Source organism: Serpula lacrymans (genome assembly GCF_000218685.1).
Source record: "Serpula lacrymans var. lacrymans S7.9 unplaced genomic scaffold SERLAscaffold_1, whole genome shotgun sequence".
Classification (NCBI taxonomy): Eukaryota; Fungi; Basidiomycota; class Agaricomycetes; order Boletales; family Serpulaceae; genus Serpula; species Serpula lacrymans.
In genome coordinates this window covers 5,656,661-5,680,237 of record NW_006763290.1, presented here as the reverse complement: position 1 = coordinate 5,680,237, position 23,577 = coordinate 5,656,661, and the positions used below count along the sequence as shown (strand labels likewise).

General features: G+C 46.6%; 7 protein-coding genes across 7 annotated transcripts; 4 read left to right on the top strand and 3 right to left on the bottom strand.

Annotated features, from left to right (window-relative positions):
* Positions 1-1,159: 1,159 nt before the first annotated feature.
* Positions 1,160-2,662, bottom strand: SERLADRAFT_456155 (uncharacterized protein; the record flags this gene model as incomplete). Its single annotated transcript, XM_007313088.1, has 6 exons — positions 1,160-1,706; positions 1,765-1,826; positions 1,877-1,953; positions 2,007-2,143; positions 2,193-2,342; positions 2,437-2,662. The coding sequence occupies 6 exons, from the start codon at positions 2,559-2,561 to the stop codon at positions 1,289-1,291; spliced, it is 969 nt and encodes a 322-aa protein (XP_007313150.1).
* Positions 2,663-2,735: 73 nt separating this feature from the next.
* NdufS2 (NdufS2, NADH ubiquinone oxidoreductase 49 kd subunit) lies at positions 2,736-5,000 on the top strand (the record flags this gene model as incomplete). Its single annotated transcript, XM_007313087.1, has 13 exons — positions 2,736-3,033; positions 3,092-3,101; positions 3,153-3,231; positions 3,296-3,395; positions 3,455-3,568; positions 3,630-4,021; positions 4,077-4,175; positions 4,237-4,347; positions 4,400-4,488; positions 4,554-4,638; positions 4,762-4,800; positions 4,857-4,870; positions 4,935-5,000. The coding sequence occupies 13 exons, from the start codon at positions 2,784-2,786 to the stop codon at positions 4,948-4,950; spliced, it is 1,398 nt and encodes a 465-aa protein (XP_007313149.1).
* Positions 5,001-5,111: 111 nt separating this feature from the next.
* On the top strand, positions 5,112-6,088 carry SERLADRAFT_377164 (uncharacterized protein; the record flags this gene model as incomplete). Its single annotated transcript, XM_007313086.1, has 4 exons — positions 5,112-5,464; positions 5,531-5,639; positions 5,706-5,861; positions 5,916-6,088. 4 exons carry the CDS (start codon positions 5,265-5,267, stop codon positions 5,961-5,963), a joined length of 513 nt encoding a protein of 170 aa, XP_007313148.1.
* A 447-nt stretch (positions 6,089-6,535) lies between these two features.
* On the bottom strand, positions 6,536-11,458 carry SERLADRAFT_432916 (uncharacterized protein; the record flags this gene model as incomplete). The annotated part of the gene is made up of 10 exons (XM_007313085.1): positions 6,536-6,567; positions 6,636-8,151; positions 8,213-9,729; positions 9,780-9,926; positions 9,982-10,180; positions 10,233-10,283; positions 10,339-10,622; positions 10,683-10,813; positions 10,878-11,016; positions 11,272-11,458. 10 exons carry the CDS (start codon positions 11,456-11,458, stop codon positions 6,536-6,538), a joined length of 4,203 nt encoding a protein of 1,400 aa, XP_007313147.1.
* A 715-nt stretch (positions 11,459-12,173) lies between these two features.
* On the top strand, positions 12,174-14,685 carry SERLADRAFT_353824 (uncharacterized protein; the record flags this gene model as incomplete). The annotated part of the gene is made up of 12 exons (XM_007313084.1): positions 12,174-12,460; positions 12,510-12,617; positions 12,676-12,804; positions 12,873-13,035; positions 13,096-13,179; positions 13,234-13,330; positions 13,390-13,516; positions 13,570-13,671; positions 13,732-13,743; positions 13,796-13,970; positions 14,031-14,271; positions 14,346-14,685. 12 exons carry the CDS (start codon positions 12,371-12,373, stop codon positions 14,518-14,520), a joined length of 1,503 nt encoding a protein of 500 aa, XP_007313146.1.
* A 67-nt stretch (positions 14,686-14,752) lies between these two features.
* Positions 14,753-19,284, top strand: SERLADRAFT_432914 (uncharacterized protein; the record flags this gene model as incomplete). The annotated part of the gene is made up of 4 exons (XM_007313083.1): positions 14,753-15,339; positions 15,393-16,509; positions 16,563-18,810; positions 18,869-19,284. The coding sequence occupies 4 exons, from the start codon at positions 14,753-14,755 to the stop codon at positions 19,282-19,284; spliced, it is 4,368 nt and encodes a 1,455-aa protein (XP_007313145.1).
* A 135-nt stretch (positions 19,285-19,419) lies between these two features.
* On the bottom strand, positions 19,420-22,754 carry SERLADRAFT_405115 (uncharacterized protein; the record flags this gene model as incomplete). The annotated part of the gene is made up of 7 exons (XM_007313082.1): positions 19,420-19,586; positions 19,650-19,755; positions 20,399-20,508; positions 20,936-21,106; positions 21,200-21,491; positions 21,903-22,202; positions 22,242-22,754. The coding sequence occupies 7 exons, from the start codon at positions 22,752-22,754 to the stop codon at positions 19,420-19,422; spliced, it is 1,659 nt and encodes a 552-aa protein (XP_007313144.1).
* Positions 22,755-23,577: the final 823 nt, after the last annotated feature.

The window sequence follows — 23,577 nt, the reverse complement described above, 5'->3', positions numbered from 1 at the left end:
ACCTGTTCGGTAGTAGTTTCTCCTGTTTCGCCATCTATGGGTGCTTTTCTCTTTTTGTTGTCGCTTGGGTCGAGACTTTGGATGTATTTTCCGAGCTCGGCGAGAGCTTCAGGGGAAGGATCGTCCAGATCTGATGGTTCATCTACTTCGTTTTCATCTACTGTTTCATCGTCTTCATCCTCATCCATTTCTTCGTCCTCACCCATTTCCTCGTCATCATCTTCCTCGCTCTCTCGCTTCTTCTTGCTCGGAATGCGTTGTTTCTCTTTCTTGGTGCTGCTTTTCTTAGTGTTTCCCTTCTCAGCCGAGTCATCCTCATCAGCTTTCCCATCGAATACATCGAGCACGTCAAAGAATTCGTCCCCCTCTTCTCCCTCCATTTCATCGTCTTCGTCACCATCATCATCATCAGGCTCAGACTCTGATTGGGACACATCATCCTCTTCGTTTAGATCCACTTCAGGCAAACTTTTCTGAGCCTTTTTAGCTTTTTTCTTCGTAGAAGTAGCTTTTTTGTTCCCCTGTTTCAAAATCAGTATACAACTTAGTAAAAGAACCCCATGAGAACGTACCTTCCGTGAAAAATCAAAGCCTGAGAACTTCTCCTCGTCACTTTCCTCAAATGCAGCATCACTGTCGACATCTTCGTCGTCCTCGCTATCAATCTCCTCGTCCCCATTCTCACCGATCAGCCTTGCCTTCAACTCCTCCCGTCCATACCCATCTTCGCTATCCCCATCTCCACCTCTTGCTGGACCATGATCTGCAGCCTCCTCACGATCAAGGTCAAGTGTTACTTTCGAACGCCGTACTTTGGATGGGGCATATTCGTAGACGTCAGAGAGAGCTATGGCCTTGGCCTTTTGAGATCTACGTTTTGCATAGCCTGCAGCGTTGGCTTTGTGATTAGATGGTCTCGGTTTTGATATGTTCTGCCGTGTGTTTTTGTTGGTTTTAGCCATTTTTTATTGCATGCAGCAAGAGTTATGGCCTCGAGGAAACCACCTGTCTCTGTCAGCTTGAGAGATCAGAGAAAATGTGTGCGGAATTTGCCGGCCTATTTGCTAAGTACCATATTAGGAAGGTTGTATTGACCTTGGTGATAGCCCCAGTTAGCGCCAAGGTCAATGAGCTGCATCTTGTAATCTCACTCAAATTCACATACACACTTCCCATGAAATATATACGTATCCAGCTCCTGGAAAACATTAAAAGACAAAGACAGTATACGTAGACAGTGTGCATAATGATGTCAACCAATATAAGTTAGCAGTACAACTTCACTGAATCACAGCCGGATCACTCCTTGGGAATCCATCCCTTCTGGCTGCGGGCTTTGCTCAGGATGAGTGCCCCAAACATGCGCATCGTGTACATTATGTAGCTCTCTACCCTCGTCCTCATCCTCCTGGGAGCCAATCATGACCTCCTCTTCTTCCCTTGTGCCTGTTGCCCTTGTAAACCCTCTGCCTGCACCGCTGACGTCGTCACCTCCGTTCCAGTGGTGAGAGAAAGAGTTGGGACCGCTGGGACGTGAACTGCGCAGTCGATCGATCGATTCTTGAATGAAATCGCCGCAAATGGATAGCAGCTCAGAGAACTGTGAGAAGGAGAACTTTGGGACTTGCTCGAACCCTCGGCGGCGTAGGACGAAACGGTTATAGAGCGTGCTGCCGACGATGAAAATCATGAGGGCGATGAGTGAGCTATCAATACAACATTAGCAAATCAAAGAAATCTTAAGGAATCAAAGACTAGACATACGTTATTATGACGAATATGAGTATCCCTGAGATGATACCCCTCTCTCCAACGGGGCATGCGTACTGCAATAAAACAGTTACGAGAGAGACTGATAAACAAAAAATACACTTACATGAGTTTTCCATTCAAACTCAAAGTGGCATGCGTTCTCGTCATCACTGGGAAATTGATCCAACAAAGCAGGTTTACCTGAAAGTTGACTGAGAACGACGAGAAACTGACAGCGTGATAGTTATCATTACCTGCAGCATAGACTGAGTTATCGCATATGAAGCGAATGAAGGTCGATGCCAGCATGTCAGAGTTGGGGCATCGTGAGCCTTCGGATAAGCGCATCATCAAGCCACCCTCCTTCATTTCTAGTGTGGTATTTACCACCCTGTGCAAGGGATATATACGGTGGAATAAAGTGTAATCACGGTACGCACCCTACTGATAGATCACCGTGGTCTCTGCGTATGAATCCAGCAACATCTCCGGGATTCGGAACGTCGATATTCCAGGTATCAGTTGTAACGCTTTTACAGACGTTCATGTAAAATTGGTGCCCGCCTTCCGTTGTGAATTCATAGTCTTTACTGAACCGCGAGAGTATGTCAGCGCCGAAGAATACGAACAGCTCATTGCAGGATAGCATGGGTCTGACGAGTGGCGCCCCATGCAAGAACTTACCTGGCTTTCAGAGGGTTTAGGTCGTAATAGTTGCCCCCGTCGTGAACTGTGCATGGTGCCTCATCTGCGAGACTCAGCCAGGGAAAGGCCAGGAAGACGCAAACAGCTGCAGTGGCAAATAACATTCCTATAGGCTTGCTTGACAGTACGAAAGGCCTACAGCAAACGAAAGCTCCAGAAATGTGTTAGCTTGGGTTGTGTGTTCTGCATATGTAGCACCGCAGCCAAAGTTACCAACAGTAGTGGAGCGTGAGAATCCTGCATTACCGACTTGCGCCGCGTTCGGTGACCGCCTTTCCACCTCTGAATTTCCACTGCCTTCGACGACGGCGACGGCCAGCATAACTATGGCTTCATCCCTTCTGCGACGGCAGCTCTCGCTGTCGAACTCAATAGGCCGCAAATCTGCATTACGCCATCTTTCTACGAGTCCTGCTTTATCTCAGCAGCAGAGTGCAGCTCAAAGTGGTGCTGTCACAACTGGCGCAAAAAATGTATTCGAAAGACACACCGTCGAGGATTTGCACGGCATGAGTGCGGCAGATGTTCTGGCTGAGACGGGGACGAGGGCTGATGCAAAGATGAGACACTTCACGGGTGGGTCTACCGCGTGTTCTCGTTTGATAAATGTAGCTAAATTTCTACCATGTTACAGTCAATTTTGGGTGAGTATTGATCAAGAATTCACTTTCGAGCATGATTTTTACACCCCTTAGTCCTCAACATCCCGCCGCTCACGGTGTCCTCCGAATGATCCTCGAACTGAACGGAGAGGAGATTTTACGTGCAGACCCGGTACGTACCGCTTGCTCGTCTCGTCTAGTTGCAGGAACCTACTTAGTCTCCTATTACTATGAAGCACATCGGTCTTCTTCACCGTGGTACCGAAAAATTGATCGAGTACAAAACCTACACGCAAGCCCTACCATACTTCGATCGACTGGATTATGTTTCAATGAGTAGGAGCTATATTTCTATCTCACAGTAGTCTTTTGTGTATTGACGATTGTTCTCGTAGTGACAAATGAGCTCTGCTTCACGCTTGCAGTTGAGAAATTGCTTAATATCGAGGCTCCTGAACGCGCCAAATGGATCCGAACTTTGTTCGGTGAAATCACCCGTGTCCTCAGTCGTGAGTACCTCTTTTCCACTCATTTTTCGTTTTCCCCTTCTTCTGATGTACGCCCTCATAGACTTGATGGCGGTCCTTTCGCACGCTATGGATGTCGGAGCATTGACGCCTTTCCTCTGGGGATTCGAGGAGCGTGAAAAATTAATGGAATTCTACGAGCGCGTGTCTGGCGCACGGCTGCACTCTGCTTATGTTCGCCCAGGTGGTGTTGCTTTTGATCTTCCTCACGGCTTACTCGAGGATATTTTCAAATGGGCTACTCAATTCAGCTCGCGTGTTGACGAAATCGAAGAAGTTGTGACAGGTAACAGAATCTGGAAACAACGGACGGTTGGTATTGGCAAAGTTACTGCAAAACAGGCATTAGATTACAGTTTCACCGGTGTCATGCTACGGGGGAGTGGAATTCCGTGGGATCTAAGAAAAACGCAGCCATATGATAAGTACGATGAGGTATGTTCTTCATCAGTGATAAAAGGGGGCTCAAATGTTCATGGATTTGCACCAGGTGGAATTTGATGTACCTGTTGGGAAGAATGGTGACTGCTACGATCGCTACTTGTGTCGAGTCCAGGAATTCCGAGAGAGCCTACGGATTATTCATCAAGTTTGTGGTTTATTAAACTGCGCGCTCATCATATGCTGACGTCCCACTTGCGTGATGACAGTGCCTGAACAAGATGCCACTTGGAGCAGTGAAGATCGACGATAACAAAATCGTACCTCCACCACGTGCATCCATGAAGGAAAGCATGGAGTCGCTTATCCATCACTTCAAAGTATGCCTTCTCTTTCATTCATGTTTTACCACCACTAATCAGGATGTGATAGCTCTTCAGCGAGGGCTATTCAGTGCCACCTGGAGAGACCTACAGTGCTATCGAGGCTCCTAAGGGAGAGATGGCTGTTTACCTTGTCTCGTGCGTACCACCTAGTATCGAGTCGTGAATCAAACCGTGCTCTAATACCCGATATTCTTTATCAGGGATGGCACCAACCGCCCTTATAGATGTAGTATCCGAGCGCCTGGCTTTGCTCACCTTGCTGGTGCTGACTTTATGATGAGACGTACGTGATTTGCTTGCTATCAGTTAGGACTGTTACTAATATTGTCGCAATGATTGTTATCTCCAGATGTAAGATATTTCCCCACATGCTATATTCATGCTTGGAGACTAACCATTGTTTTGTAGCACATGCTCGCCGACGCTGTCGCTGTCATCGGTACTATGGTGTGTATATGATCTTGCTGTTTCCGCATGCGCTGCTAATGAACTCTTATCTGTAGGATCTTGTGTTTGGGTATGTGTGCTTTTCATCTCTCATCTTTGAACTTACAAGTTGTTAACGATGTTATACTATTCAGCGAAGTAGATCGGTAGATAGAAATAAATATATATTTCCGCACGACTGTAATACAGTATCGGTTCCATTTACCGTTGTCCGTTAAGATGAGCGACATGGAAGCAGTCCATAACATAGCCCAGACTGAGGCTCAGCTTAGGTTCAGTCTGCCTTTTAGTCTTTGTCGGCAACCTCCGGTGAGCCACTTGGCAAGAGTCTCCACAGCAGTTTCATCACTGAGCACATCTCGAGGCAACTCAGCAGATAGATTATGCGCTTCCAGACTTTATTATTCTTCGCACTGCCCTTCTTGGTCTCTGCCTCGACGAATGAACAAGTGATTATGCCCGCTATGCCTGAAAAACCCGGCACCTTCCAACCGCTCACCAACTCTCAGCCCACGCTTGCCGATCTTTTGACCATCGAGACCTCAGCATCCATATTTTATTCTTATGCACGAGAACTCGAGCTATCCGTGAGGTTCAACAGCGATGATATGAGCACACTTTTGGTGCCCACCAACAAGGCTGTTATGGCTTTAGCGAGAAAACCGTGCGTTACAACTTCATTCTTGCACTGGGCAGAGAACTGAATCTGACGGGAACCGTTTGACTCTAGTCATCAAGACCCTGATCCAGTTGAGCCAAAAATTGAAATTTCGGAGCAAGAGTCTGACCAACTGTCGAAGAGAAACGTTGAGCGATGGGTCTCTGCGCATATCATCCCAGTCCGTCTCCTTTCGTTTTGTGTGCATCTTGGTAGCGATTCTAATACTCTTGTTTCTGGTTCTCAGAAATCACCTATTTCATTCTCGAGCGAAGCCAAAGCATATGAGACTCTTTTAGAGGGAAAGTCGGTCACATTCAAGGCTATGTCTGATGAATCTGGAGAGCCGGAATGGACGCAGGTCGACCTCGAAGACGGAACACGAATCATTGGTATGAGGAAGGTTAGTGCTTGTGATTCTCGACCTCAACAGTGTGCTAAGCCCTATCTATATCAGGCTAAGAACGGTGTGATGTACATCATCGACAGTACTGTGAAATTTTGACAGTGTGGGCCAGCGTAGCTTTTTCTTTGCGTGTATGAGTTAGTGTATCGTGTGTTTTAATTGTGTACTAATAGTAGACGAAATAACGTTGTTTTCTCGCATATGAAACACTACTACTTGCAATGGTGATCTCTACCTCTACGTGCGAAGTTACTGAATCCTGCTAGCTTTGAAATGCAAAGGGGCCCACTGAATTCCAGGTCCTCAGCTTCATAGACTCTCCCTGGCTCACCCGGGGAGCTATAAGCAGTGATGTCTATTCAAAGGGTCCTCCTCGCGATAACATGTCAGATGGTCACCAGTCATCTTTGCTAGTAGTGGCTGGCATTTCCTTTGTATGGGTCACCAGTTTGTGTTCGTGGCGCTACAGCTGGATGACCGACAGTAGGTCTCTTATAATATTATGCAATTCGTCTAATAATGCCTCAATGTGGTGATGTTTTCCAATGTGTTTAAGACTACGACTGGTTGTACTGTAACCACCAAACTGGTCAACCGGCGCTAAAGCAGCGTAAACGTAAACCAGTTTGAGGGATAACAAGGAGCATTTGTATTTCTGGGATTCCACCATTTCACTTGAGGGGCTCAATCGGATGACACTCCCCTGCAGAAATTAGGAAGAAGGGAAATTTATTATCAATACACTACCATTTTTGGTTCCAATTGCCATACAGTTATTGAATGATGAGTAGGTATTTGGCGACGACGAAGGAAGCATGGATATAGGTTTTTGACGCAGGGTATCGATGATCCAGTTTCCTTCAAGAGATAAAGGATTGGGGTTTCGAAACAGGATATGCCTTACACTCTCTGGCAAGAGTATACCAGAAATAGAATCCCAGGAACGAGCGATAGGTTCACGGCCATAAGAAAATGCAACTATAGCCGACCCATCAGTTGAGAAAGACACCGAGCGGACCTCTCGATCAAGACCTTCGAGGGGGCCCAGTACCTCTGTCCCAGAAGCGACATCCCATACCCGGATGGTCTTGTCCAAGGATCCAGAGGCGAGTCGCGTGCCGTCAGGGGAGAATGCGAGAGATGTGACGATAGACTTGTGTATTCTAGCTGGCCCGACACCCTCGACTGATTCTGCGTCCCAGATACGGATTGTGCAGTCTCCTGAGCCAGATACGACTCGTGTGCCATCCCGAGAGAAAGCGGCGCAGCGAACTCCTTGCCTATGCCGTCGAGTTAAATGAGTCAATTGATTGCCTGAAGATGCATCCCACACCCGAACAGAGGAGTCCTTTGAGGCGGAAACTATTTGCGACCCGTCAGGTGAGAATGATGCAGAATAAACAGTGCTCTTGTGTCCCCTGAAAGGTTCAAGCAGTGGGGCACCTGAGTGTGCGTCCCACAAAAGCAGAGTTTTATCATCAGAACTGGATAGGATTCGAGCACCGTCAGGGGAGTAAGCGACCGAATAGATCGCTCTACTGTGTTGTTGCAGTCGAAATAATTCTGTGCCAGTCGTAGCATCCCCAATACAGATTGTAGCATCATTAGATCCCGAAATAAATCGGGATCCGTCAGGTGAGAAAGCCAGACAACGAACACCCTTCTTGTGCCAAGTTAATGGTCCATAAATCATAGTGCCTAGACGCGTATCCCAAGCAACTATCGTTGAATCTTTCGAACCAGACAATAACATAGTTCCCTCTGGATTAAATACCACAGACCAAACGGGAAGTCGGTGTCCTCGTAGCGGTTCGAACACCTCAACACCAGATAAAGCATTCCACAGGCGGACAGTGTTGTCCTCAGAACAGGATGCAATCTGTAATCCACTTGGCGAGAACACAGCCATGTTAACCTGGGCTTCATGTCCTTTAAGAGGTGAGACTACATCTTCGCCAGTCGTAGCATCCCATACGTTGATGATATTCGCTGCAGTAAACAAGAAGTGCTTTCCGTCAGGGGAAAAAGTGAGCGAGGTTATTTCGCCCTGTTGATTTGGGAACTCCATCAAAACTGAAGGCCATCCTTGCCTAAAGCCACCTGCAACTCGCGGGAAGGTGTGGGTCTCGTGAAATTGCTGGAACAGTGCCGTCATTATAGGGGTAAATGGGAGTGCACTTGCGTAAACTAGCAGAGGATGGTGTTCGATGACCATGATGAAAGCCTGAGAAAACCGAACCGCGTCTGATACAAGGTCAAAAAGGTTGAGATGATCTACAAGATTAACCTGGATACATAAACATGTCACATTATTAGGGCATGAAAGATGGATGATGAATTTGACCTACTTTGATCCATCCACGAAGACAAGTTAGTAAACCGATGGTGTGCCTTGAACGTTTTAGCAAGCACATCGCCTCCATCCAATGTAAGAAATGGCTACGTAAGAAAGATTCAATGTCTTCGGCAACCGAGCTCGCCGATCCATCACTCTCGCAAACGTGATCAATCCAGTAAGTGCATGCGTAGTCAACATCAGCAGGAAGAGTCTCGTTGACTTCGTCCATTGAAAGCGTCAAGTTACAAAGATTTTTTTTGAGCACGGTCCGAAGATGCCCAAGACATTGAATAGCTATCCGTTTATGTTGCGAATGACGGTCAATGAACCATGCATGATGACCAGAGCGGGCAGGGTTAGTGAGATAATCGGCGAAAGAGGGATGCATAATGCGGATGACTTCACTCTGGCCCCAAAGAAGGACACAGCCTAGACGTTGGATAGTATGGAGAGCTGGACGTCTTTTTTTCGATGAAGTAAAATCGGCATTTAGGGCATCAACAGTGGCCGCTACCAGAGGATTTTTCGCAACAATGATCATGCCGATGACATCACGGAAATCAGATGCGAACACAGGATCATCCCATTTGCCTGTAGCATTCAACGCTGTTTCATATATGTGATCAAGAGCAGACTCCGCATCAGAGTATAGTTTTTCTTCAGTCAACAGCGTTACGCGCTCATCTGGATCCTGTCCATCCTCAATGAAACGACATGCAGTAGAAGCCCATATGAAAAGACCAGATGCACGAGCAGCGAGGGCGAGAATATTGTTCTCACCGGGCCAGTCCAGAGGGAGTGATAAATATTTGTTTTGTGACTGAATTTCCACCATTCGACGCCTGAGATATATCAGAACATCTTCGCTATTGGACCGAGAACTGATATCAAGGCGCCGTCCGACGATATGTGGTTGGTTTCCAAGGGCCTCTGTAATATCCATTTCATCTCGACTGGTGATCAAAATGCGGACAGTATTTGGCAGTTTGTGGAGCTCCAGTGCAAATGTCTTCAAAAGTTCGCTCCGTGTCCCGGGGTGCCCACATTCGTCTAACGCATCGATGATGATGATAATTGGACCCTCCCGTTTCGATGTCTCTAAGGAGGACAATGGTTCCATGAGCAACTTTAGAAATTGCCATCTGATAGGGGACTGCTTGATGCTAGGTGTGCTTTCTATCACTTTAGAAATTGCAGATCCAATGCGGGAGTCGAATTCGCCAAGCTGGTATGCGAGAGTGCGGATGACGATGGCTGGGTCACTTCTGCCTGTGATGTCGCGATTGAAAAAGGTGAACGCGCCGAGACGCCTTAATTCACGGAAGAAGTTTGCGACTGTGGTCGATATAGTGCTCTTTCCCGACCCTGCGAGGCCGTGCAGCCACAACACATTTTCCTTGGTCGTAGGACTGGTAGCCCATTCGGCGATGGATGTAAGGACGTCAATACGTGTGTCGGGTAAACAACTGGTCCGAGATGGGTCGTCCATGTCGGCTGGCAAGAGTTTTGACAGATTTTGCGCCCTTACTAATATCACAGTTAATCAGGAATTTCACAGGACAAAGCGAAGTGCAAACCGAGCTTTTCGACCGAGTCATAAATTCGAAAGGTAACTATGGCAGTTTGGACCACTACTCCAGAGTTGAAAGATTGCTTGAGGAGGTTGAAGTTTTGTGTGAAATCAGCAATCCTCACATCAGCCCATGGGCTGTGAAGAAGTCTAACTGTAGCCAAGTTTGTAGTCAACATTTATATATGAAATAGCTTCAACAAACCTACCACCAAACCCATTTCCGGCGTACTCCCGAATGAACATGACACATTCGATTGTCTGAGCAAGAATTTTGCGGATTGTATCGTCGAGAGGCGCTAGCTTCTCTGGGAAAGACTGTACCACATCGACAAAAGTATATACGTCTTGCATGATAGCAGCAAGGTCCTCGATCTTCTTATCTCTGTCAAGCTGCCCTTTGACAATCTGTATCTAAGATAAGAGTGCCACGTCCGAACCGAAAATATAGAACACGAACTTGATATACTGAAGACGTGATTTGCCATGCGATGCTTATGTATGGATTAATCTACATGAGGCAGAGAACGACTAAGTGACAGGAGATCACAAAATAATCAACCCACCTGTGAAGCACTATCTACGATCTTCATGAAAATATCCAATTTTGACATAATGACCGACAGCGACTGCACATAATCTACCCTGTCGAGAATATGCCCGACGGGACTGTTACCTTGTGAACTGTCCATCGCTGGATCACGTTCATCGGAGTGAATATGTAAACCATCGAGAGCAAGCTGTCCCGCGGAAACATTTTCGTTTTCTCGGAGACGTATCGTAATATGTCCACTCAGCGAAATATTTGATTTTTTCTTTGAGCTAACGAGATCTATTTTAATGTTCTCAGCTGTATTGAGAATTTATGCTCTAAGAATGAGTAGGATAAAACTAGTGCGCAAACACTCACTGTCTTCATCTCTTCGTTTTCCTAGTAAAGGTTCGAGTTCTATTTCCGCTGTTGAGAGTAGTTGCGATCCAAAAAAATAACGATCATGCCTCAGACTTAACTGAAGCACGGACGACATATCGCGTGCTGGTCTATCAGAGTAGATAAGATGATTTGATTTTTCTCTGATGGAGTAACTAGACCCACAACACAAACTGCTCGTTCCATGATGGGTCGAACTGTTTCTTGATGGTCCGTGTGCGGGCAGATGCAGATATCAAGTCATCGAAGTGGGCTCGTACATATAGGTTGGGTGGCTCCTTCCAGCCGGTCAGATGCAAATGTGCTTCGACGACTGTGTGCCATGTTGTTGATGTGCGATCAACGAAGAGTAGGATAGAAGATACAAGTGCATACTTTGCAGTTGAAAATACAACATTTTGATAATATCAACTTTGAATGAGTCGGATCTGCCTGTGATCGAGAAAAGCTACGGCTAGGGCTATCTGTCTATCACTGGCACAGCGGGGACGACTGCTGGTATCATGCTTTTTGTTGTTCTAATGAGCGGATACTATTCCAGGTTAGAGAAAACGGAGGTATAACCTACCGTAGTAACTGTAGTAGTTCATCCCATAAATCAAGCGCGCCACCAGGGCGTCTATAATGAACCAGCGTCTAACAGTTTCTGCACAAACGTGCACGACGGCAAAAGCCGAGTATAGCACCACCATCACAGTACCACCATCATTGATAACTGACTTGGACAGATAGGTCAAGGTCAAGGGACTGTCCATGGTTCAAGAGGCACTGGTGGCACGGAACCAATCGGTCACTAATCAAATATGAGGCCTATATAAGGGTCCGCAGTCACGGCGGTCTCCCACCTCCTGACAGACGATGTGACAAACGGACGCCCTCGAGCACTGGACTCGGGGAATGAAAGGCATCTGATATACGTATACAGAGCATATCAGCGATTAACGATTACCTATAGATTAGTACCCACCGTCAATCAACACAGGACCAAACCACATATTCGACTGGACAGGAGACCCATTGACAGATGCGGCATATGACTCGGTTGCTATGTCTGAAGAGGTGCGACTCGCTGAATGAAACAAAAGTACTGACTGTAACGTTTTCGATATTTCAGTGCCGGACCGTAACAGGCGTTCAAATATAGCATATTCTCTGAACCTTTGGCTCGCGAACATGGCTTAATGAATGGGTTTCACAGCATCCGAATCCGAGTTGATAGATCAAATCTATTTACCACTACGACTTGATTTCATGATGTAGGTGTCTCGAGGCGAGCCAGCCTGTGACTGGTCAAATTTTTTAATTGCCTCGATGCAAATTAATATCAAACAGTTTGCATGTCTGATACATGTTGTGACTCTAAGCCGACAGCGGAAGCGCAAAGAGGTATGCCAAGGCGGCGTCGTGGGTACTACTGTATGATATTGGATAGGGTCAATCCATTCATGGTGACTGCGTCCGTCTCGCCCGGGCCCGTGTAATTCTATTTTATCACCGACAGGTCCATCATATCATTCAAAACTAGATGCACATTTTGCAATTCCAGTGAAACCCACAGCATTTCTGATGCAGTCTCGAAAAGACTCCTATAGCCAACAACCCATCCTGTTTTATAGAGGTTTAAGTTGACATGGTCTCACTATTATTTTCCAACCCCAAGGCAAACAATGTTAGAGGAAATTTCCCCCCTGTCCTTCACGTTCGTGACTGTTATTTTTCTGTCTATCGCTATATCCAAATACCTGAGGAGGCCTGATGTATGTTGGCCTTTCTTGTTTAAATGGCATTTTCATTGACTCGGTGTAGGTCGACAGTATTCCAACAGTTGGCCCTGGTGGCCTGCTCACATCGTACTGGGGGGCTTTGAAGTTCATATTCTGTGCCCGCGAAATGTTGCAGGAAGGATACGCAAACGTAGGTTCAATTAATGCCTCGCTCGGCTAAGTAATTTTCATCTGATGCACCCATGTAGCATAAGGGCATGGCATTCAAGATTCCGGGCTTGTTCTGCTGGAATGTCTTCCTGAGCGGCCACAAGCTCGTTGAGGAGATGCGGAAAGCCCCAGAAGATCATATATCTGTTGTTGAAAGAACTAGCGATGTGCGTAGCATGTCTTCATTTGCATGTAAATGATAATGGATATCAGTGCTGATGTGTTACCTTTGTAGATTTTGAAACCCAAATATACCTTAGGCCCTGAGATAATTCACAACCCGTATCATACCCCAATCATCCTACATCAGCTTACTCGGAGCATTGCTGCTAAATTCCCGGACATGCTAGACGAAATCCAGACTTCCTTTGATGATAATATTCAGTTGAATGGCAACGGTAATTCCTTCAGTTTCTCTTTGACACCTATTTTAACCACCAAACGCTTCCTTTCCGCAGAATGGACAAGTGTGCCTGCCTTTGGCACCGTCGTAAAAGCTATGTGTCGAACGAGCAATAGAGTCTTAGTTGGCCTCCCATTATGTAAATGTGTTTACCTTTATGGTCTCATGCCCGTTTTCATCGGATTTTCATTAGGTCGCGATCCTGATTGGAACGACTTGGCCACTGGATTTGCCCTCAGTGTGATCAAGACGGCTATCATAATTGATCTATTTCCTAACTTCATGGCTCCGTACGTAACAGCATGCCACACCCAAATATTAACTCAATGTAATGGCTTTCAACGTGTAGTGTGGTAGGTACACTCCTTTCAAGCTTGCCTCGATCAATGCGGCGCGGAATGAAGCATCTACGACCTATAATAGAGGAACGTCAGAAGAATCTGGATGAATATGGGAGTGACTGGGACGAAAAACCGGTACGTTGTGTTTGACGCGATCACATGCGCATGCTCTTACGAGATATTACTAGAGTGACCTGTTGTCATGGCTTATGGACGAAGCACAAGGAGAAGAGCGTTCAGCAGAGAACCTCGTCAAGCGTATGCTAGCAATTAATTTCACCGCAATCCATGTACGTTGTTGTTGTTTGATTTGTTTGGCCGTTTCACTGATCATTTACTTCATATTACAGTCATCGTCCATGGTATGCCCCTTTCCCTGATTAATATTGTAGCGACAACTCAATTTCATCATAGATGTTTACACAAGCGTTATATCATTTAGCTGAAAACCCTCAATACGTTAAACCACTACGCGAAGAAGTGGAAACCATCGTAGAAGAAGAAGGCTGGTCAAAGGCTGCGTTGACAAAAATGCGAAAAGTGGACAGTTTCATGAAGGAAACGCTACGGTTTGACAACTTTGCTTTCTGTAAGTTCTCATCTGTGGAAGACTACACCATTTGTTTGACGAAGTTGACGGTTCTTACAGTATCTTTGCCCCGCAAGGCTTTGAAAGATTTCACATTTTCCAATGGAATTGTCGTACCAGCTGGTTGTACAGTGTCTGTTGCATCGATGCCTACACACTACGACAGCGAGATATATGAAAATGCTGACGTATTCAATCCGTTTCGATTTGCCAATGAGAAGCAAGAGGGAGAACAAGCTTGGCACCAGATGGTTTCCACTAATGCGGATTATCTACCTTTCGGACATGGTCGAGGTTCTTGGTATGTTCTTTTAAATGACACATTAACCCCTTTACATTATAATCTAATCCATGAACTTTTATGACTTTCAACAGTCCTGGACGCTTTTTCGCGGCAAGTGAGCTGAAGACGATGCTAGCTCACATCGTTGTAACATACGATATCAAGTTTGAAGACGGGGCTGTGCGGCCAACCAATATAACGTTCGGTCCGGCCAGTACGCCAAATATGAAAGCAAAGCTCTTGTTCAGGAAACGTGTGGTTGAGTAGGAATTTCATACTAGGATGGATAGATAGAGATATAGTTAGAGGTGTATTATTCTGTAACTTGTAAGAGGCGGGCCTCGGTCACGGTGTAAATATAACAGTAGCACCGCTTAAACCTATAAATTTGTAAGGCGTTACCGCCACAATTCATGTTGCATTTGCATCCTACTACTACCGTTGTCATTGCACCGTAAAATCACGCTGGCATCCCGTTCGAATTTCGGTCAAGCGTTGGATGCCCTATTTTGAAAACTCGAGCAACATCGATGCTAGCCATGGGGTTTTCAATGATATTGCAGGCAGTCAGTACAACCACACAACGAACATCACCAACATCTATTCTGCAGGAGTTAAGTCTGAAAATGAGAGGATACTATCAAGGCTGAAGCCAGCCAATCGTTATCTTCGTTATGTGCAGCCATGCATGGAAGGCACTCGAGAAGACATTTTCAAAGAAATACACCATTGGCTTGACAATTCGACTGCGGAGGAAAATATCCTTTGGATCAAAGGTAACCCTGGAGCAGGGAAATCTGCAGTAGCTTCTAGCTTGTTATCTCAACTCACTGGGGCGGGTCGGCTTGGTGGATCCTTCTTCTTCCGTAGAGATGATGCCTCGTCCAGCGACCCGACAGCTCTGTGGTGCACAGTAGCGTATGACCTTGCCCAGTTCGATACCAACATAGCATCTGCCATTATCCAGAATTTGCAGGATCGACGAGCGGATCCGCAAAGGCCAGACATACTGGATCATTTCAATGTTCTCATCAAAGAGCCTCTGGTGGATGCTGAGCCCAAGTTCACAAAAGAGCAAGGGTTTAGGTATGCAATTACCTTTTGGACGAATGTATGTATTCAAAATAAATAATGCTCAGATATCCAGTCATCGTCATCGATGCTTTGGACGAATGTGGAGATTCTCGACAGCACCAACGACGCAGAGCTCTAATTGATACTCTCGTAAAGTGGTCCAAGCTTCCTAAGACCCTTAGACTGATTTTCACCAGTCGAGATGATCGAGTGCCAGAATCTTTACGCCAGGTCTGTCAAGTCGTTACCCTTTCCACTGGAGACCAGGTGACCCCTGCTTCGTTATCGGACGTCCGCATGTTCTTCGAGAGTCGCTTTGATCAATTAAAGATGGACTTCCCCTCTTTGGAGGATACTGATTGGCCTGGATTACCCATAATCCAAAAACTGACGACTCGTGCGGCCGGCCTCTTCATCTGGGCAGAGACAGCTATGCGATTCATTGAACAGGGTGTTCCTGAGGATCAACTAGACTCCATACTAACTGGAGATGCTATGATGGTACAAGACAACATTGACGGACTTTATAGTCAAGTAGCTTCGCATGCTCTTGGAAATCTCCACATGAATGCAACGAGCCAAGCCGTATTTCAACCATTGTTAAGTGCAATCGTTTTCTCAAAAGCGCCATTGTCGCGCAAGCACCTCAAACATTTCATCCTCATATCTGTCAAAGAAAGTGCGATTGACTTCGTTCTGGACAGGTTGAAGTCCGTCATATCCACCGCTGATGATGGGCTGGTTCGCATTGGTCATCTATCATTCGCGGAATTCCTCCTCGAATCACACCTGTGTCCAGATCCACTCCGAATTCATCCCAAAACGCGGAGCAACAAGAATTTAGACCTCTTACGAGCATGCCTGCAGATCATGTATGACCCAAACGATGGCCTAAAGTTTAATATATGCGGACTCGAGACTTCTTTTGTCCGAAATCAGGATGTCCAAGATTTGGCAGGACGCATTAAGAAAGATATAGGCATTCATCTCGCTTATGCATGTCGGTTCTGGGGAGATCATCTCGTAGACGCTTCACAATGTCTGTCTGACTGTGATTGGCTTCCAGAAATGTTGAGGACGTTATTTGGAACCCATTTTCTTCATTGGTTAGAAGTGATGACCTTAATCCATGACGTGTCCGTTGCTCTCATGGTATTGGTCATCGTAACGCCCCATCTCAGTGTAAGTGAACAGGTATTCTAAACTGAGGAAATCATATCATTGACGTCGGACAGGCTATTACCATGAAGCTAGAAGAATTCGCGCGAGATGCTCGGCGTTTCATTGCCAATTTTGATGAACCTATCTCGCAAAGTCTACCACACATCTATTTGTCTGCTTTACCTTTCGCACCTCAAGACTCCCTTGTATCTAGGACTTATCTGCATCGTTTTAGTAACCTACTGACCGTTACTGGCAAAGACAAGACGTGGCCTCTCGTGATGAATGTTTTTACTGGTCATAACCACATTGTCAGATCAGTGGCATTCTCGCCTGACGGAAAACGACTGGCTTCTGCTTCCAGTGACAAGAGCGTCTGGATCTGGGATGCAAATACCGGTCAAAGAATGCTAAGTCCACTTCGGGGCCACGAACTAACCGTCCATTCTGTTGCATTTTCACCAGACGGTACCCAGTTGGCTTCTGCCTCTGGTGACAAAACCGTCATTATTTGGGATGTAGCAACTGGCGATATCATGATGCATCCGTTTCAGGGTCATACCAAACCAGTCCAATCTGTTGCTTTTTCACCCGATGGGAAACTTCTGGCATCTGGGTCTGAAGACGAGACGATCAGAGTCTGGGAGGTTGCCACTGGCCATCTCGTTGTAGACCCACTTCTAGGCCACACTCATTGTGTCAACTCTGTCGCATTCTCTCCAGACGGAAAGCAGCTTGTCTCAGCCTGTGCTGATAAGATGGTCAGAATCTACACGACCGATGATTGGAAGATGGGAAAGATATTCCGAGGTCACACAGCGGGTGTCAACTGTGCCGCGTTCTCGCCAGATGGGAAACAGATAGCTTCTGGCTCGAGTGATTCCACAATCAGGATCTGGAATATAGCGACTGGTCAGATAGTGGCAGGCCCAGAATTCCGGGGGCGTGATCAAATCATGTCGGTTGCATTTTCACCAGATGGGAGGCAATTAGCCTTTGGTTGTTTCGATACAACTGTCAGTATTTGGGATATAGCCACTGCTCAGATAGTGGTTGGACCATGTCGAGGACACTCTGGATGGATCTCTTCGGTTGCGTTCTCGCCGGATGGAAGACAGGTGGCTTCTGGCTCGAGTGATGAGACGATCAGAACCTGGGATGTTGTTAATAGGCAAGCGATGGAAATCCCAGTGCAAGGTCATGCAGAAGGGATCAGTTCTGTTGCGGTTTCACCAGATGGGGAATGCCTGGCCTCCGGTTCTACCGATCAGACTATTAGGCTATGGGATATGAAGACTGGTCAGATGACAGGGCCAGGTCCCATTCACGGGCACACCGACGGTGTGACTTGTATTAGCTTCTCGCCCGACGGAAAATATATTGCCTCTGGCTCTGACGACACAACATCTAGGGTGTGGGATGTGATGACTGGTCATATGGTGGCAGGCCCATTCCAAGGGCACACGAAAGCAGTCAAGTCGGTTACGTTCTCACCTGATGGCAAGTCCTTGGTTTCTGCTTCTGGGAATAAGGATATCAGGATGTGGGATGTAGCGACTGGCGAGATGATGGTGGGGCCATTCAAAGGACATCGAAAAGCGGTCCATACTGTTACGTTCTCACCGGATGGAAATCAGCTAGCCTCTGGCTCTATGGACGAGACGATCATAATATGGGACGTGGCGGCTGTTCAGATGGCCATGGACCCATTAAAAGGCCACACAGAAGCCATCAACTCGGTCGTATTCTCACCAGACGGAAAGCGGCTCATATCTGGTTCTGATGATAAAACAATCAGAGTCTGGGACGTCGCCACTGGTAACACAGTCGCAGGACCGTTTCGGGGGCATACGAAATGGGTCAGTTCCGTCGCGGTGTCACCAGATGGAAAACAGGTGGCATCTGGGTCTGGGGATCAGACGATGAGGATTTGGGATGTGGCTACTGGACGGATGACGAGGGCTGGGCCGTTTCACGGCCACACCCATGCTATCACCTCCGTTACGTTCCTGTCGGGAGGAAAACATGTTGCATCGGGGTCGCGCGATAAGACGGTCAGAATATGGAATTGCCATTCCGATATCCAGCCCTACGACGAACTGGGCTCGCCATCGTCTTCAGGCTGGGTTTCCTTCACTTCAAGCTGTGATCCCAACTCCAAATTCACCCGAATGGGAAAGAAGTTGCTGTATTGGGTGCCCCTTGCGCATAGACAGAGCTGGTGTGATTTTCGTACGAGGAGACTTGTGGGGGCGTCGACGTCGCCGATCAGAGTGTCTTTTGAACGGTTTGTGCACGGCTCTGGGTGGGCGGCGTGTCGAGGTGAGCGTGTTATTCAAATCGTTATGATCGGACTCTCAAGTGATTATGTCCACCCTAGAACTGAGTTCAGCGAGACACGGAGACTCGATCGCTGATGAACGCGGAGGTCGCTTTCTGTCTTCATCACAAACTATAACCCATACGTTCACATCAGCTAAAAAACATACAAGGCTCAGGTTTGAAGAAAAACCAGATGTACACCTGCATCGCAGTCACGCTACCAGTGGGTCTAAACGGCTCGGACACCCGCCGCCGCCTCGACTCCTCCAGTGCTATTCCACACCATCCATCTCAGTGAATAGCGTGACGGCTCACGCGAGCCGGACATCATCTGCGCTTATATCTCTACGAGCGCCTGCCAATGCCAATGGCTCGGGACAGGAGACTAAGTGTAGAGTCCGAGTCCGTCACGGTAGAGACCTAGCTGGCAGAGTCGACGATCTCAAACACTTGGGCTTGTCTTTCATTCGATAGAACACCGGCGAAAACCGCATCCGTTCGGGGCTCGTACTTTGGGCTTTGTGAAGTTTCTTTCATAGTTTATATAACCTTGAGCTTGGTAGGTAGGTAGGTAGGAGCCGTGGTCTACTTACTCAACCTTTAACTTGCTCATATCTGGTTCTGATGATAAAATGAGACAGATACGTCACCGCTGTATTTTTGAAAGGCAGTCGCAGGTGTCACCGGGATGCGAACGACGAGCGGCCGAGTGGGCCCATCTGGGTCTGGGGACGGGACGATGAGGGTGTGGATTGATGGGATGATGATGATAACGACTGGACGGATGGACGGAGGGTGGGGGGGTCGTTTTCACAACGCCCCTCCCCCCACGCTCTCACCTCCGTCCTCCACGTTCTTCAAAGTGGTCGGGGCGAAAAACAGGTCGCGTGCGCGTGATAAGACGGTTTCGAATGATGGTTTTTGGCTTTCGCTCGCCCGCTCGTTCTTTATGACGATAGAGAAAGAGAAAGAGGGAGCGCACCCACCGCTTTGGGGGGCTCGTTCCCATATTTTTACGATGCTGCCTTCTCGTCATTGACATTGACATTTATATACATTTCAAACTTGCTATTCGGTAGGGAGCTATGCGGTTTTTGAATAGACGCATTTCAAGCTTGAATATTGAATATTGAATATTGAACACCACATCTGCAAAACGACTTGACAGCGGCTAAGTCGGCGCTTCTGCTAGCGCCAACTTATGCGATTGGTGGAAAGTTGCGCCGGTTTCCTTATTTGGATGAGAGAGATCCTGATACCATATCTACTGTAATCGTAGACTGATAATGTTTATCTTACAACGATAATTCATATCTCAGCGATTAGATTCCATTATGCTGTAAGAAACAAAAAACCATTGAATCATTGATCAAAGATAAGCAAAGATAATGAAAAGACAATGAAAGCGACATAATTCTACTAGTAGTACAGGAGTGATGCCCTCAAAGCAAGTAAGCAATACCATAGTCCATAGTCGTCCGAATCAACTAGAATCATCAGTCCTCATCTACTAACATCAAGCGATAAACCTCCTTGTCTGAGTAGCAGTTCAAAAAAAATGAGTTGGCAACTCCAGCGAATTACTTACATTGATGGCTGGATCCTTTGTGGCGCCATACAACGGGATGAGCTCCACAGCTTGAGCAACGGCTGTCAGTGGCACTATCCTCCCAACACGCTGATGTCGGCGCTGTGGATCTATGTGGAATGATCATTCAACAACGAACATGTTGACCTCAGGGCGGCTGGAAGGATGAGCAATCACTCGGAAATACTGGACGTAGATAAGTGTCTGCAAAAGATGTTGGGGTAACAAGGCACCGTGACTGGCAAGCGGCACCAAAACCGCTCGAATCTGTGACAAATTATGACATTTGTTTATAGTATGAGAAAACATGCATTGGCCAGGGCTTGAACCTGGGACTCCAGCTTTCATGGTCTGGTGCTTTACCAACTAAGCTACCAAGGCGTACTTGGAAAGCATACTGATTGGTTGCATGCCCAGAAGGTCCAGAATCACTGTACACGGGTGCGGATCCCATTGTGCTGTGATAATCTGGACAACGCAAGGCTCTGGAACATGATTTATAAGTCTCATTATTCAATCAATAGAAATGTAACTCACCTTGACCCGTACCTCCCAATAACACAGTATCACAGTTACCCCAAGGAAATTGCTGGTTCCGAGGGTATGCTTGCACAAGCTGACTAGGCATGATAATCTTGTTGTCGAATACCAAGTGTAGCTGTATTCGGAATTTGAACCACACTCGTACATTTTGAAATGGGAGAGAGCCTGAGAATCCGGGATAGTGAGATAAATATTGGAGGAAGGTGCTTGCAAGATCCGGCAGTCCATACAGATTACTAGCATCCTGGAGTGACATACTTTTTATGTTGGGCGCAACAGTGATATGGAAAGCTGTGGACGCGTCATCAGAAAGGATGCCCTTGATAAAATGATTGCGGACAAGACGAGAGCCAGTGAAACGAGTTTCTTGGGGCAATATGGATGATATCCACGCAAAGTGAGGATCAGTGTCCACAACTTCGTGGTCCGCTAGCAATAGTGCACATTCATAATCCTCTGAAGCAATGGCTTGGTTTATGAAACCCTTGCCACTCGAGCGGAGGAGAGTATACAGGTCGAACATTCGACGCTTCTCCACGTGGTCCAGAATCTTCACAACCTGAGTAAGGAAGTTTTTCCCATGGTTATAATAAAACTAAGTGAAACTCAGCCGCTGCCCGAGAGGCTATAGAAACGACTTTATTATTTACCTAAGTGAAACTACAATAGATGTTAGTTTAAGGTGATCTCTAATAAATGTAATGTAACATACCTCAGCCACTGCCCGAGAGGCTATAGAAATGACTGAGGTATTCCTATACTAAACCCCCTACTACTTATAGTCGGAGGTGCTACTCGCTACAGTATAATGACTCCTAGGAGAACAATGGTTACTCCATGGAGTGGTGGCTATGCTCCATGGAGAACAATGGCTGCTTCGGCAGAGACCGGGTTTATCCAGTTTTGTCAGGTTAGTCTGCTGGAATGTATGCTTGCAATTTGTGATAAGTAGGCGTTCTACGACATCTCCAGTATATTGAGGGATAGTACCATTGTTCTCGATTGACCGGGCAAAGTGCTGCATGAGCTCGAGCTTGGGGATCCTGAAATTATCTATTGTGTCATTTTTACCTCTCCTAGCTTCCGCCTCTAATATAGCACCCTTATGCCAATGAAACTGTTCAAGGGATTGGACCATTTTCTTGATAGAACTGGGAGTTTGGACAGGATGTTGTGCAGCATAGATGAAGTCAATCATTGATTGAATAGCAAAGACGAAGTTAGGAGCAACCGCGCCCGCAATTGTGGGGAAAATAGTACGCTGGATATCTTAATGTTCGCATCCGGTCATCTGCTTGACACTTGTAACGCCCTTGTCAAAGTGGCGGAATCCAACTCGCTTGTTGTGACTTTTATAGCGATTATCTAGCTCCTGGTGCCCTAAAACTTCCTTGCACCAGACGAGGACATGGTCAAAGAAGAATTTATAACACGTATGCAAGAGTTTGGGCGTCAGAAATACGGACGGGTCAGCGAGGTGCCAATTTCTCCAAAATGGCTGATGTACGCCATTGATGCCGACTTCCTTTGCCGCTATCTGAAACTCATTTAATTTCCAGGGGTCAATCTTCTGCGAGATCTTGAAGATCTGTTCTAAGGTATGTCTTGCTGTACAGGGAGGGTACACCTCCGCATTGCCAAACTGAGACTGAGTAGCGAGAGATACCGGGGATGAATTTTTGGCGACACAAGCTATAACTTGAGCTTCGGGTAGATCAGCTTGATATGCAACGAGAGGTGTGTACACGTATCTAATGGTGCCAAAAGGGTCAGGTATGAATGTGCCAACCTTGGCAGCAATCTTCAAGTTCATGGTGACCCTATCCATGCATTTGTGCCAAACACGGGCCTGAAGAATACCCTGATAGTCCGAATGGGCTTCAAACTTGGGTGTTGGGATGAAAGCAACACAACTCCAAGTATGAGTAGTGGCTTTCATTCGCACATCAGATCTGATGTTACTGATTGTTAGAAAGGTGGGATGCATTTCAATATTGCCCGTCCCTCTCATGACAGCTGTTTTATCCGACCTGAGGATGATGGGGACTATTGTTGCGCCTACAGGTAGCTCATCCTGGTGAAATTGATCATAAGTTAACACATTGTCGATGATGAGAACTGCTGTTAGAAAACCACACACAAAAACAAACTAACACACAATCCTCCCAGATTCCACGGAACTTGTTTATGGGCTTTGCCTCCTAGAACAGTGGAGTGGTCTGGTTGTTCGTGGGGTGGTACATATAAAGATCCTTCAAAGTAAAACCCAGAGGTGTACGAGTGTGGGTTTTGAGGAGGAGGGATAGTTGAATTTATAGAAGATAGGGGCTTAGTGATGAGTATATATGAGCACTACCTTGCTAATTGTAGCACAAGGTAGGTTTGAGAACGACGAGGATGACAAGGTGACAAGGTTCCCAGTGATAGCAGGCTCCTGACACACAAACTGTAGTGCTCAGAAGGACTCTAATCGAAAGGGATAACAATGACTTCAAAAGTGGGGAGTGACAATGACAGCAATTAACAGTGGTAGCAGTGGGAAGTGTTGTGACCACACTGGATCACAAGTAGCAGTAAGAAGTGGACTTAAGATTAGAGAAGAAGTCTGGAATCGAGTGCTTGTTTTTTTTTTTTGG